At 33.3% G+C, this 12,983-nt stretch overlaps 4 protein-coding genes across 11 annotated transcripts; 1 reads left to right on the top strand and 3 right to left on the bottom strand.

The window, feature by feature from the left end:
* Window positions 1-15: 15 nt before the first annotated feature.
* Window positions 16-3,777, bottom strand: LOC109857110. 6 transcript variants are annotated; one of them, XM_020433111.1, is made up of 9 exons: window positions 3,341-3,777; window positions 2,653-2,719; window positions 2,123-2,267; window positions 1,911-2,039; window positions 1,359-1,541; window positions 1,050-1,244; window positions 674-896; window positions 495-567; window positions 16-402 (listed from the first exon to the last, which is right to left on the bottom strand). In XM_020433111.1, exons 3-9 carry the CDS (start codon window positions 2,193-2,195, stop codon window positions 397-399), a joined length of 882 nt encoding a protein of 293 aa, XP_020288700.1. In that variant the 5' UTR covers window positions 2,196-2,267; window positions 2,653-2,719; window positions 3,341-3,777; the 3' UTR covers window positions 16-396. The 6 variants fall into 6 exon arrangements, with proteins under 6 accessions (XP_020288700.1, XP_020288696.1, XP_020288702.1 ...); XM_020433107.1 differs by having other exon boundaries at window positions 2,669-2,719; XM_020433113.1 differs by lacking the exon at window positions 3,341-3,777 and adding an exon at window positions 2,958-3,334.
* A 1,066-nt stretch (window positions 3,778-4,843) lies between these two features.
* LOC109857115 (STAM-binding protein-like) lies at window positions 4,844-8,369 on the bottom strand. Of its 2 annotated transcripts, XM_020433120.1 has the most exons (8): window positions 8,204-8,298; window positions 7,737-8,129; window positions 7,541-7,639; window positions 6,861-7,247; window positions 6,400-6,706; window positions 6,162-6,274; window positions 5,880-5,982; window positions 4,844-5,698 (listed from the first exon to the last, which is right to left on the bottom strand). In XM_020433120.1, the coding sequence occupies exons 2-8, from the start codon at window positions 7,838-7,840 to the stop codon at window positions 5,633-5,635; spliced, it is 1,179 nt and encodes a 392-aa protein (XP_020288709.1). In that variant the 5' UTR covers window positions 7,841-8,129; window positions 8,204-8,298; the 3' UTR covers window positions 4,844-5,632. The 2 variants fall into 2 exon arrangements, with proteins under 2 accessions (XP_020288709.1, XP_020288708.1); XM_020433119.1 differs by having other exon boundaries at window positions 7,737-8,369.
* A 123-nt stretch (window positions 8,370-8,492) lies between these two features.
* LOC109857116 (ATPase ASNA1 homolog) lies at window positions 8,493-10,144 on the top strand. 2 transcript variants are annotated; one of them, XM_020433122.1, is made up of 6 exons: window positions 8,493-8,704; window positions 8,844-9,052; window positions 9,141-9,237; window positions 9,316-9,466; window positions 9,546-9,854; window positions 9,959-10,144. In XM_020433122.1, the coding sequence occupies exons 1-6, from the start codon at window positions 8,586-8,588 to the stop codon at window positions 10,076-10,078; spliced, it is 1,005 nt and encodes a 334-aa protein (XP_020288711.1). In that variant the 5' UTR covers window positions 8,493-8,585; the 3' UTR covers window positions 10,079-10,144. The 2 variants fall into 2 exon arrangements, with proteins under 2 accessions (XP_020288711.1, XP_020288710.1); XM_020433121.1 differs by having other exon boundaries at window positions 8,494-8,704; window positions 9,135-9,237.
* A 177-nt stretch (window positions 10,145-10,321) lies between these two features.
* LOC109857114 (2-amino-3-ketobutyrate coenzyme A ligase, mitochondrial) lies at window positions 10,322-12,883 on the bottom strand. Its single transcript, XM_020433117.1, has 7 exons — window positions 12,262-12,883; window positions 11,965-12,170; window positions 11,588-11,874; window positions 11,286-11,492; window positions 11,013-11,205; window positions 10,686-10,863; window positions 10,322-10,598 (listed from the first exon to the last, which is right to left on the bottom strand). Exons 1-7 carry the CDS (start codon window positions 12,281-12,283, stop codon window positions 10,441-10,443), a joined length of 1,251 nt encoding a protein of 416 aa, XP_020288706.1. The 5' UTR covers window positions 12,284-12,883; the 3' UTR covers window positions 10,322-10,440.
* Between the last annotated feature and the right edge of the window lie 100 nt (window positions 12,884-12,983).

The following is a 12,983-nucleotide window of genomic DNA, read 5'->3' as shown; positions in this document are numbered from 1 at the left end:
AAAAGGACAATTTTTTGTGGACTACAAAAATACATTAATAATTTATTATTTTAATATTCCTTAATTATAATCCTTAATATTTACATCTTGTGTCGCATACGCGACACAGATACAGCAATAAAACTACACCACTTAAATAGCAGATTGTAATAACGAGATATGCGTTTAATAAAAAGTGAACATCAGAGATTAAAATGTCTAAATCGATAATATACTTTGTGTTTACAGTGTTATAATAATGTGTCTTAAAGCGGGCAAGTTCTATACGATGCACTGTTGCAATGTATCACAGATCAAGGAGGTTTTTTTTCTTACATTAACTTAACAATAACACTTACTATCCGTGTAATTGATGAACTGTTTATATATTTTGTTCTCTGTATTTTGTTTTAAGTATCACAGCTGTAAAAAAATATTTATTGTTGTTGTAAGCGATTCATCAGTGATTTCAGATCAGTAGTTTAAAGCGCGTTTTATTCATCATCTTTACTCACCTCATAGTGATGAAAGTCACTCGCATCGAATTCCAAATCGTTGTTCAGCAACTGTCGATGAGTGTATTTATACCTAAATGATAACAAATGTAAATTTTTACACAAACGTGGAAAAAACCGAGAACCTCACGGGAATCTCAGGACCAATAAATAATTATACATCAGAAATCTCAACTTACTCGAGATAACGTTTCCACGCTATCATACCGGTGTAAATCGCCGCTGCAGCTATCACGAGTGTGATTATCATAGTTAACGCAATCTTCTTTTGTGACGTTCCTTCGTCACTCGAAGATTTTTGCGCCACAATTTCTGGATCGCTTTTTAAACTCGTGTTCCGATCGTTGCTCGCATTAGATGATCTAACAGTGCTTATATCTTTTCCATCGTTGGTGTTCTTTGCTAGTGTGATAAATAAAGAAAAAATCATGATTAATATAAATAGATGAAAATACGGTGATTTTCAAAAACTTCCAATGTCAAAGTTTTGTTTCAATAGAATATATATGTATTATTATTAAAAAAAAGTTAAGATACAGAAGGAAGGAGGTTTACCTGTGGGTGACGATGCAGCTTCAACTTCTGTCGGCACGGTTGCATAAAAATAGGATTCGAGTCGCCTTCGAGTAGCGTCATCCGCTTTGTCGATACTCTTTACGTTCTTGTCACTTGGAAAAATTTTTGGCGGATACGTATCGTTGAACTTGGTAATTCCTTGATTCGTTTTGTCTGTCTCATTTTCCTGCGACGCTGTAACAAGTGAGGAAACAAAATTACATTCTTTTCCTGCGCGCGCGTGGAAAACATTTATTAAGAGTTATTTTAGGATATTTTTATTATTAACGCGATAAAAATGTAACGCACAATTTATTGTTGATTCTAATGACACGTCGAAGACATTACAATTCAGCATGTCTTTCGACTCGTCTGCTAAGTGGCATTTTTTTTCATTTCTCTTGTTTTCCGAAGAAGACGTCACCGTCTCGTTGATGCTCGACACGCGCTTAGATAGTTCAGAGAAATTTCCTACATGCGGCGTAGTTTCATCTGAAATCAATAGAAGAATAATAATTAGGTCGTATAGACGCGGTATGAATCACCTTCTTTATTACGTTTTTCTATCTATGACGTCTGATCGCGAAGGTTTTCACAGCGCGAAAGGAAAAGAACAAAGCTTTTTTTATCATTGGTATTCCTACATTAATTTCCTTGAATAAATAATTTTTTTTCAATTTTTTCTTACGATAAAAATTTACAACAAAAATTCAAATGTCGCGTCTCTTTCTCTCTTGTCACCTCGTGTAACTGGAGTTCCGTTGCTGCATCACAATAACGCGGTTATAAACACGCGGAACGAATATTAAGTGTCAATCAAGCGACGTGTACATCTTAAGTAAGCAAGTTCATTGCACTTACTTCTCTCATAACGCATAGTTGATGTAGATTCGGTCGTAGCTGTTGCGCTGTCCGATGTGTTTACCGGTTGCGACGAAGTGGTGGCCGAAATGCTCGTTGTCTTTGATGACGCGAAAGAAACTTCACTCACTAAACACGTAAAATTTATTTATTACCCTCGCGTTGATCTTAATTAAAACTACTAATTATAACGAATAATATACATTTCTTACCAAAAACTGAGACGGCGAAAATAACAATCCATAATGTTCGCGACATTTTATATGTAAAAAGCTTCCTTGACATTGTTTGTTATTTTATATAAGATGATATCGCACGTTTATCTAGTGTGACGTCATCAATATCGCGTGTCGATCGCTGAAATTTAATTTTTTCATCTTAAAAAGATAAGATACTTAGTGCATAGGGAAAAGTAGTATGTTGTATAATATATAAATAGTAAGATGTGTTACATTTATATTATGTTTGTTTATAGATATATATTCTACTGCTTGAATAAAATGCACATGCGCGGAAAAATATTTTTATGAAAGTACTGGAAAAATTTTATATTCTTTTGAATATGTTACAACACTTTCTTCCACTTTCTTGGATCTTCTGATGTACACTCGTGTTTTAATTATTACTTGTAAAATGTGAAGACGTCAAAATGTTTGAAGACATTTATAATATTGTGTAAAAAAACTAACGAAGTTTTCAAATAATAATCCTTTCGATGTAAAAAAAAAAAAAACATTCTTACAAAAAGAAACAATTACTCTGAACTCAGCACTAGTCACTGGTCACAGGTTGAATCTATCCGACTCGACCTAGAACAGGTAAAGAATTCAGTCTCGTTCGGCTTGCCGGAAAAAAAATCGTCAAGAATACAGCTCCAAACACGTGCTCATTGTTCACCGTGACACGGTAACCGAGCGAGCCAGTTTTGTTCTGATCCGTTACGTCGCATCTTTTCATATATAAAATTCATGCTTTCTCATTTCCAGAGTATCTCGCGATATACGTAGTTTTATTATTAAATAAAAAATATTCATTTGCTACAATTACCTTTTCCTCGAATAATAACGAGATTACGAAATATAATAATTAATCAAATAGAGTGCAGCCGGGTTTCGCATGTGACGTTAATGAAAAACTTGCATGATGATTAAAAAATGTTGTTGGCGGAATTTTTGTTGCGTCGTTTCTTGCTTTCGTAATTAAATACCAATCTCCTGATAATAATCACGCTAATAGCACGTAACGTGATGTTGCCTCATAATTACGTTCTCTTCATTCCTCGCGTATTTATGACGCACCAAAAAACATTTCGAAGTAAGGAATAGGAAAGTGTACTCATTAGTGATAGTTCACTTATTGATCTTAGATATATGATATTAATTCACTTTTTAATTTTACGAAGAAAACATAACAAAGAAGCACATACGTACCTTTAATAACGTAAAGAGAACTTGTCGTTAATTTCTCAGCATTTTGTGAACTTTTCGTGTTTTCAAAGTTCCATTGAATGAAAACAATACAATTTTTGAGTCATTTTGTTTCGAATATTTAAATCACTTTTACATCTTACAACTTGAAAAATATTTTCTCAATATATAGTTATTTACAATTTGTTTATTTTTGCAATATTTGTATATTTTTATTATTTTGTTTTATATTAATATTTTCTATTTATTATATTTTTAATATTTTATCTACCGTGCGTTTTTAGTGTAACTTGTAAATGCACAATATTTCTGTATAATATAACGTTGATTTTAATTTGGTTTATTATTACTCGAACACATTGCAATGAGCGTTTGTCACAATTATGCTGGTATCCAGATCCACTTCTACCTCTTAGCGAGGATGATCGCAAACTGTGAGATTCTGCGAGTCTGCGAACCAGCAATGCGCGGTCACTGTATACCGTGTGTCCTCGAAAGTAGGCTCTGACTGGTAAACCGTTCGCACACTTTTCTAACTTAATATACGTATAAAAACATAATTAACAATTTTATATACGTACACAATTTCTCAAAACCTATTTACGCATTTTATGTGGTTAAGATTTATTCAGTTATCAATCCGAGAACTTACACGCGTGTGACGTTTATTTAATTCTGATTTCAATACAATCAAAATGCGTAAATTTTCACTTTAAAAAAATATAAAATATAAATTTTTTTAAAAATATATAAAACGTTATTTAAAAATATAAAACACAATATTTAAATTTATAATAGTAATGCGTTAACATAAAATAAATGAATCAATTATAAATGAAACTACCGACTTCGAAGTCCTACGATAATAATTCAATTACTTGCACACAAAATATAGACCGGTCCAGTAGTCTCGCGACCTGAGTGCGGAATCTGCGAGAGAGGTTCCGAGTTCGAATCCACACCTTTGAATTTTTCCGGGCCGATCTCTTTCAAGTCGAGTTTTATCGATTGAAAAAAACGAATTGAATCTCAGATCTCCAATCAGCTTGAATTGGTTGTGGGAGATGTGGAAGAGGAGTGTAAAGAAATATTGTAATCTTGAGTACGTGTTATATGATTGGTGATTTATTGATTTCTCCGTAATGCATAATACCTAAACAATTTAAGAGTTATGACTAGCATAGTACATAAAAATACATAGTGGTGTCTTTTTGAAACTCCATAAGGGAGAGACATTTTTTACAATACTTACATAATATTTCTGTCGGTAGATTTGCTTATTAAAGAAGTGTGATTGCAGTTTAATGTTATGTTGATGTAATTACAGTACAACATGATGAACACCAATGTGTGTTTTTTTCTCAAAAGGCACGGCGCATTTTATGCAAGCAATTTTCATGTTAAGTCATAGGTCTAATCTTCAACATACTCATAAAAAAACATTTTTCAAGTATTGTTTATATTAATATATGCATATCTCTTCTCAACAAAAAAATAAAGTAACAAACTTTATATTATAACGATATATAAAATAATAATGTTTCTCCTCTCTCTTGTTTGAATTAAAATATTAAACATTATAACAAAACTTATACTTAAAATCATACTTTTGCTTATATATTTACTCTTGAGAATTGAGAACATGTAATTAAAAAACTGTAAGTTATAAATAAATTTATACTTTATAAATTGTATAAATAAATTTTTGATTACAATGATTGTTGTTATACTATTATATGCAAGAGAGCATATATTATTCATAGTTTTTATCACTATATTGCTAAATATATATAAATGTTTTTCCTCGGTTTGATTGTAATAATATAGTCATATTTTTTCAATCAGTGACAATAATTCTTTGTGCTACTTTCTGATAATGATCTTTTTTTACCTATTTTGTTGTTTTTTGTTCAGCAGAAACAATCAATATGTTACAGACAGTTTTCTTGTCGTAAGTTTAGATAAACATGTAATTTTTTTCCTAGTTATATTAATATAATACATAATTCATATATTTTTAATATCGTTATATATACGTATATATATGTATATAAATATTTACTCGCTGGTCGTGGCTTTTTAGTGTTATTTAATTCCGCGCTAATCGCGATTTTTATTGTGTGAATTGCAATTTTAGGAGTTAATTATTATAAAAATAGAACGATTTGAAGAGACATGTACAGCGCTAATTTTACGGGTAAGTATTTAAAACCCGCCAAATATAATATATATTATAAATTAATATAAATATAAAAATACTTCTCAATAGAATAATTATCCTGTCTCTGAGAAGAATTATTTTCTTCGTAAATCGACAACTTCGATGAATGCTGTTACATCCAATTTGCAATGTTTTGCTTTCTAAAATTACAAAAAAAAAGAGAGAAAAGTGTTAGTAATTGTGTACAAATATAATCTATTGTTATTTTAAAAACCTAAAGTTTAATTTTACAAGATCTGGTCTTTTTTCATGTGTTCAATATTTACTAAGCTATAATTTAAAATATACTATTATTTAACGTTATAGTAACTATAAATTTACCGTATATAAAGGTGGTTCGGTGGGGTGAGGATGAAATCCCGTTTCTCTACAACTTGCAATAAAATCTAAGCCATACTCTGGTGTTAAAATGAAAAATCCCGTTCTGCAAAAAAAAATATCATTGACAACAAATTACGAGAAATCGAGGTAAATTTTGATTTAATTAAAAAAAAAATACTGATTTTAAAAATAATAAATCACACATTCATTGTTACATTATTCATTGTAATAATAGTAAATTGATACAGTTTCTTTGCGTTTTAAAATATATAATATACATACTCTTCGTACTTTGGCGCGCAAACTATTGCTATTGCCTCTGCCATCATAAGTTGATAAGCACAATGCGTGTGTAGATCCACGCTCGATAAGAATGCAGTCTGTGTTGGATGCGTCTGAAATACAAGTAAAAAAAATATATAAAAATATACATATTTATTCATAATTCGAAAATTTCTTGTAAAAAATTCTACTTTAAGTAAAAAACTAAATAAATTAGAAAAAATGGAAATCTTCATACATGAATCCAGCCGAGAGTTATAAGATTGTGCTGATCTTGATAATCAAAGATATCTTCTTCATTGTATGTGGTACAAGAGTCCGGTGTGCCAGTTTGTTCTGGAATCAACAGATGTGTCACCAGCAACTTATTTCGCTCCAGTCTGCCAGCCAGAATACCACAGGTCTCTATATTGTTCATTGTGTTGCTGAAAGCGAGCGACAGAAAATTGTGCATCAATTTATTTGGTAAAATAACATCGCGCAAAGATAATCCGTCGCTCGTTAACAGAGAGGGCTTCGTGGAACGATCTACCGTCGGTGTTTTTCTAAAAATAAATATTTAAATTTATACACAATTATATATATTTATCTTCTTATTTATTTCTATGTAACATTTAAATATATTAAACTTTATATGTCAATATTTACAAATATTTTAAAAATAAAATTTCCAACATATTGTAATTTAATAAAACTTACATCTCCTTAGAAGTTTTAGGTATTTTGTCGTCATTTGAGGGACTTATTATAGTAGGTGGTGGCCTGTTTTTTATTTCTTCGGGTATTACTACGTTTGCAGCCTTCGCTGCTCTAACTGCGGCCAAAGCTGCCATTTTATTTCTTTTCTCTTCCTCTTCCTTTTGCCTTTGAAGCTCCTCTTGCCTCAAACGTTCCTTTTCAATTCTTTCTCTCTCCTTCAAACTCGTCAAATACTTATCCAAGTCATCCTGATATTGCTCCAATAATTGCTTCTTCAATTCTTCTGCTCTAGGTATAACAGTTCTTAAAGTTTGCTTATTTGTCATCTTGTCATTGGATGATACGGTGTTATATTGCGGATGTGTTCTTATTTTGTCCACAAAAAGTCTATCAAATCAAAATGTATTTTATATAACATTTACCTATACAAATGTTCAGATGTAATTGATAATGGAGTTATAAGAATCACTGTTTTGATATTTACTAAAATTGTGCAAAATTTGAATTTAAATATACTTAAGACATCTTATTTGACATCAATGCAATAAAGTTTTAAATATACGTCTTTTGCTCCAATGCATGCTATTAATTTAAATGTTTAACTTTGAAAACCAAAGTGACAGTCTATTAATTATTAATAAAGAACATATAGTTAATGACTTTTATTATTAATTACCTACGTTATAAATTTTAAATATAGTACATAGGCATTCTCGTAAGAGCCTTGCATCATGCTCATGTTTGCTAATCTGATCATTTCTACACCAGTGCGGTAATATCTGCAAGAAAATAATATAAAAGAATTAAACAAAAATATTTGATACTTTATATGCAAGTAATAAACATAAATAATGTATAAATTTTATATCTTTTTACCTTTTGGGCGGAATATTGATGTCAATTTCTACCTTCGAACCGCGATCCGAGAGAATCTTGAGCCGTTTCTTGGGATCTAATTCTTTCTGTTTTGCCTTGTCCATTTTGCCAGGTTAGATCAGTCGTTTTCGATAGTATCAAACGTGTTGAAAAAAATATTCAATCTCTTTCAATTTTTCAATATCGAAGATGTCTGTCTTGGCCATTCTAGTAAGAGAAACATAGAACACGACATAGAAAAATAACAGTCGCTCTTATCAAGTCTCGTCATACTCGACAAATCGCAATCTTGCGATCAGTCGCGCCAGATCTGTTCGTTTCAGTTGAGCTTTGGTTCTTTTTCTCTGTAATCTCCCACGTGTTTTCCGCTCTGTACAAAAAAGGAAAAAAGATCTAAAGATAAATTCGCAATTTTACGCTCCGCTTCTCTCTCTAATTTTTCTATTTTGCGCAGAATTGTTAATTACTTCAATCCGCGCTCTGTTTGTGCGTGTGCACGTACACTTCCATTTTCACACACACATTCAATTGGTTTGATTTGTCATGTTTTTGCACCTGATACGAAACAGAGTGAACTGGCTTTTAAACAGCCTTTTAAACAGCGATCAGACGCGGAATTGACCAATCTCTCTCGTTTGAATCGATCAATTTTTTGCCAATCGACCGACACGATTGGTCAATTTCGTTCGTTCGGACCAGTGTATATTCAGCTTAACGACGCGTCACGTTGTTGTATGCGCATTTTGTGCATGTGGCTCGAAAGTCGTAGGCAAGCATCGGAGCTGATCGGAGTTGGTTGTTAAGTTTCCGGAGAAATTTGTGCCTAATCACTCAGTCATTACGTGAAACATGACGGAAGACGAGTCAATGACGGTTTTCGAGCCCTCGATCAGGAACGTGATCGAACAACGTTCCTTGCGATGGATATTTGTGGGTGGCAAAGGCGGAGTCGGGAAAACGACTTGCAGGTAAATACAACCTGACGTAAGTTTCAGTCTGTCATAGTACAAGACAACAAGAATTCAATTGTAACATGTGTAACTGTATTTGTTCGTAATTTGTACGTGACACAACGTATGATACATTAGTTTTTCTTTGTTTTTGCAGCTGCTCCTTGGCAGTACAACTGTCAAAAGTCCGGGAAAGTGTACTTATCATATCCACAGATCCGGCGCATAACATTTCTGATGCGTTTGATCAGAAGTTCAGCAAGGTGCCAACCAAGGTGAAGGGCTTTGATAATTTATTTGCCATGGAGATTGATCCTACTGTTGGTATCACGGAATTGCCGGAAGAATACTTCGAAAATGACTCAGGTTTGTTTCTAACAAAAAACTATTACTTCAAAGCAGTTCCATGTGTGTTTAGAGATATAAGATTTGTTCTAAATATTTACAGTTACAGGAGGAGAGGCATTTAAGATGAGCAAGAGTGTTTTGCAAGAAGTTGTTGCTGCATTCCCTGGTATAGATGAAGCAATGAGCTATGCGGAAGTCATGAAGTAAATATTTGTATCTTTATAATTTTTTTTTACCTCTGTGAATATCAGGAGAAAATAAATGTGTTTGATTGCTTTTAGGCTTGTAAAGGGAATGAATTTCTCAGTTGTGGTGTTTGATACCGCACCTACTGGACATACTCTGAGGTTATTATCGTTTCCACAAGTGCTGGAAAAAGGACTAGGAAAATTAATACGATTGAAAATGAAGATTAGTCCTTTCATCACACAGGTTAGATTAAGATAAATACATGTTATAAATATACATCAAATGTGTTTTCTGAAAAATTAAGAAAAAATGTTTGTTATAGTTTACCTCATTGTTTGGTTTCACGGACTTCAATGTAGACACATTTTCTAATAAAATGGAGGAAATACTTACTGTTATTAAGCAAGTTAACGAACAGTTTAAAAATCCCGATCAGACGACTTTCATATGTGTCTGCATAGCTGAGTTTTTGTCGCTTTACGAGACGGAACGACTTGTGCAAGAGTTAACAAAATTCGGCATTGATACGCACAACATCATAGTGAATCAGCTATTATTCTTAAAAAAGGGCGACACACCTTGCCGACTTTGTCTCGCCAGGCATAAAATACAAGATAAATATTTAGATCAGGTATTTCATATTTTTGTTTGTCAAGTAATACGTACCGCCATTTTAAATTATACATTAATTGTATTGGCACAAAAAATATTAAATACTTTTTATTTTCTCTGAAGATACTGGATCTTTATGAGGAATTCCACGTCACACGGCTTCCTTTACTGGAGAGAGAAGTGCGAGGAGCTCAAATGGTCAGGGAATTTTCGGAAAATCTTGTTAAACCGTACATGCCTTAGCATCTATGTAATTAATACCTATTTATAATAACATATATGATATATATATATATCTCGAAAAAGATACTTTCCAAGTTTTTGTGTAACTTACTTTTTAGAAACTTTGCGCATTAATAAGCATTAAAAATTTATATAGAAAGGTAATATCTTTATTGTGCTGCCCGAGTGAAGTATTTTTTTATCGCATTATATATCTAGAAATTTGGTGTACGATGCGCATATCGGTCATCATGTAATCGCTATATTTAATCATATAAACCAGCTGAAATCACGAGAGAATAGTTACATATACGATAACAAAAGATATTTATAATGCATATATAAAAATTGTCTCTAATTTTTTATATTGTCGAAAAATATATTTATGGAATCACTGCAAGTTCTTTTCCAATTTGTATAAAAGTGTTCACGGTTTGATCTATATCTTCGTTGGTATGCGCAGCGCTAATTAGAACACGTATTCTCGCTTTATTCTTCGGCACCACGGGATAGCTGAACCCAATAACGTAAATTCCTTTTTCTGAAAAAAAAAAACTTTACAAATTATTTATCACATAGGAGAGGAGAAACAAATATATATGTAACAAATATATACGTGTAGCTCTACCTATCATTTTATTTGCAAACGTTGCCGTTAATTTCGCATCGCCCAGCATAACGGGGCAAATGGGATGATTATCGCCGCTGATTGTAAAACCGGCCGCGGTCATAGCGTTTCTGAAACGCTTTGTATTTCCGGCCAAACGATCCAAGAACTTTGTGCTATGCGTTATAAGATCCATGACCTGTTTAATAATAATGCACTTGAAGTCTTGTATTTTATAATGTTAATATGTACAATATTATTCTCGTGATTATTTACAACATGCATTATTCTCGTGATTTATTTACACGCATTGTTTTGTAACACTATGACACAATATATACAATTTACTTTAATTGCCGACGCTACTACGGGCGGCGGCACGGAATTCGAGAACAGATACGGTCGACTTTTCTGTCTTAACAAAGCGACGATCTCCTTTTTACTAGTCGTGTAACCGCCCGACGCTCCTCCGAGAGCTTTTCCTAACGTGGAGTTAATGATATCGATGTCTCCCAAATGACCAAAGTACTCTTCCGTACCCCTACCAATATTAAATTGGGATAAGAATTTATTGATATCGTATTTGAAACGAAAAATATTGCGAGGTTTTTCAATTTATACCTGCCAGTTTTGCCAAAAAACCCAGTTGCATGGCAATCGTCCACAAATGTGACAGCGTCGTACTTCTTGGCGAGTTCGATTATCTTCGGCAGTGGTGCGACTGTACCGTCCATCGAAAACACTCCATCCGTAGCAATAAGGCGCAAACGTGCCGATTTGTTCTCCTGAAGTTTACTTTCCAAATCCGTCATATCTCTATGCTTGTATCTTGATATTATAACAAAACAAAAATACTGTAGCAATGAGGTATAGAAATTTTATTTGTAAATAAATAACAGCTGAACACACACAACAGAGAGTACCTGCATTTCTTCGCTTTGCACAATCGTATTCCGTCGATGATGGACGCGTGATTCAATTCGTCGCTCAGCACCGCGTCATCGGCAGTCAACAGAGTCTCGAAGATACCGGCGTTTGCGTCGAAACAGGACGCGTAAAGTATCGTGTCTTCTCTGCCGTGGAACGTGGAAATCTTCTTTTCCAGTTCGACGTGTAATTCGTGCGTCCCGCACACAAATCTTACGGAGCTCATACCAGCGCCGTATTTGTCCAACGCAATCTTCGCCGCGTTAATAATGTCTTTGTTATCCTGTACTTGCGTAGGAAGTTTTTTTTATTGAAACACATTTAAAGTCCTCGTTGTAATTTTGAATTATTGCCTGAAAATCAATTAACTCACCGATAATCCTAGATAATTGTTCGAGCAAAAGTTGAGCGCCTCCTTCCCATTTGACAATGTAATCCTCGTTCGTTGAGGTGAAGCGATCGCGATCTCATTTTTCCACGTGCCGGCGTTTACTATCGCCGCCAATTCGGGTTCTACGCGAGCAATCAACGAACTTATTCCTCGACGATTGTTTCGTCCGATGTAGTGGAATTTTGAAACTGCGCAAAAGAATTAAAAATCGTACGGTCATTCAGCACGATCAAATGAATTTTACATTTAAGTAATATAGCATTTAAAAGATAAACGTACTTTTTCTGAGATTGTTATACATACTGAGCGCGGTATGATCTGCTTCTTTACATTTCAAGCACTACGTGTTGCGACGATCAAACGATTTTTAGAAAACGAACGTACGAGTTGATTGAGAAGCAGTCAAACCAGTTTTTATAGCTTAGGTGTGTACGTTTGTAACAGAAAAATATCTTGAGCTGGTTACCGTATAGTTTTCATCAAGTAAACATGTTTGTCAAACACTTTTATAAATATACAACGGATCGGGATAAATGATACAGTGGCGCGCGATGTATAATTATTTTTTTTTTCTCTTTATTATCTCTCTCGCTTTAGAGCGAAATGCTGTCTGGTTTTTTACATCTTTCTGTGTGTAAACATATCTTTCTATGTATGTACAGAACAGTAAGTAAACCTGTAAAATCAAAGAGAGAACATTTTATTATATTTTATTAAATACCTAAAAACAACACACAATTGAGCTCTGACGGAAACCAAATCTAGTATAAATACAATATCATACGTATTTATAAAGCGCATCTTTAATGATTACAGACTCGAGTTGAAGTATACCTACTATATATATATACATATATATACAGGGTGTCCCAGAATAGCCGTACAATCTCTCGTAGGCAGATAGAAGGAATAAAACTGAGTCGAAAAGTCCTGAACCATTTTTTTCTATTATTTATAATAAAGGAGTAATTATTGAGTAAAGCGGGCCAATCAGCGCAGAC

Source organism: Pseudomyrmex gracilis, unplaced genomic scaffold (genome assembly GCF_002006095.1).
Source record: "Pseudomyrmex gracilis isolate BER0280 unplaced genomic scaffold, ASM200609v1 scaffold_144, whole genome shotgun sequence".
NCBI lineage: Eukaryota > Metazoa > Arthropoda > Insecta > Hymenoptera > Formicidae > Pseudomyrmex > Pseudomyrmex gracilis.
This window is presented reverse-complemented; position numbering and strand designations above follow the sequence as displayed.

Coding starts and splice junctions, on each gene's coding strand:
- LOC109857110 (XM_020433111.1), bottom strand. CDS start 2,195: ATGTCAAGGAAGCTTTTTACATATAAAATGTCGCGAACATTATGGATT. Junction 2,040..2,122: donor TTTCGCCGTCTCAGTTTTTG/GTAAGAAATGTA, acceptor TTACGTGTTTAG/TGAGTGAAGTTTCTTTCGCG. Junction 1,245..1,358: donor ATTAGAATCAACAATAAATT/GTGCGTTACATT, acceptor CACTTGTTACAG/CGTCGCAGGAAAATGAGACA.
- LOC109857115 (XM_020433119.1), bottom strand. CDS start 7,840: ATGGACAAGGCAAAACAGAAAGAATTAGATCCCAAGAAACGGCTCAAG. Junction 5,983..6,161: donor TGCGCGCCAAAGTACGAAGA/GTATGTATATTA, acceptor TTTTTTTTGCAG/AACGGGATTTTTCATTTTAA. Junction 5,699..5,879: donor CCGAACCACCTTTATATACG/GTAAATTTATAG, acceptor TTGTAATTTTAG/AAAGCAAAACATTGCAAATT.
- LOC109857116 (XM_020433121.1), top strand. CDS start 8,586: ATGACGGAAGACGAGTCAATGACGGTTTTCGAGCCCTCGATCAGGAAC. Junction 8,705..8,843: donor GTCGGGAAAACGACTTGCAG/GTAAATACAACC, acceptor TTGTTTTTGCAG/CTGCTCCTTGGCAGTACAAC. Junction 9,238..9,315: donor AGCTATGCGGAAGTCATGAA/GTAAATATTTGT, acceptor GATTGCTTTTAG/GCTTGTAAAGGGAATGAATT.
- LOC109857114 (XM_020433117.1), bottom strand. CDS start 12,283: ATGTATAACAATCTCAGAAAAA. Junction 11,493..11,587: donor TGCAAAGCGAAGAAATGCAG/GTACTCTCTGTT, acceptor TATAATATCAAG/ATACAAGCATAGAGATATGA. Junction 11,206..11,285: donor TTTTTTGGCAAAACTGGCAG/GTATAAATTGAA, acceptor TAATATTGGTAG/GGGTACGGAAGAGTACTTTG.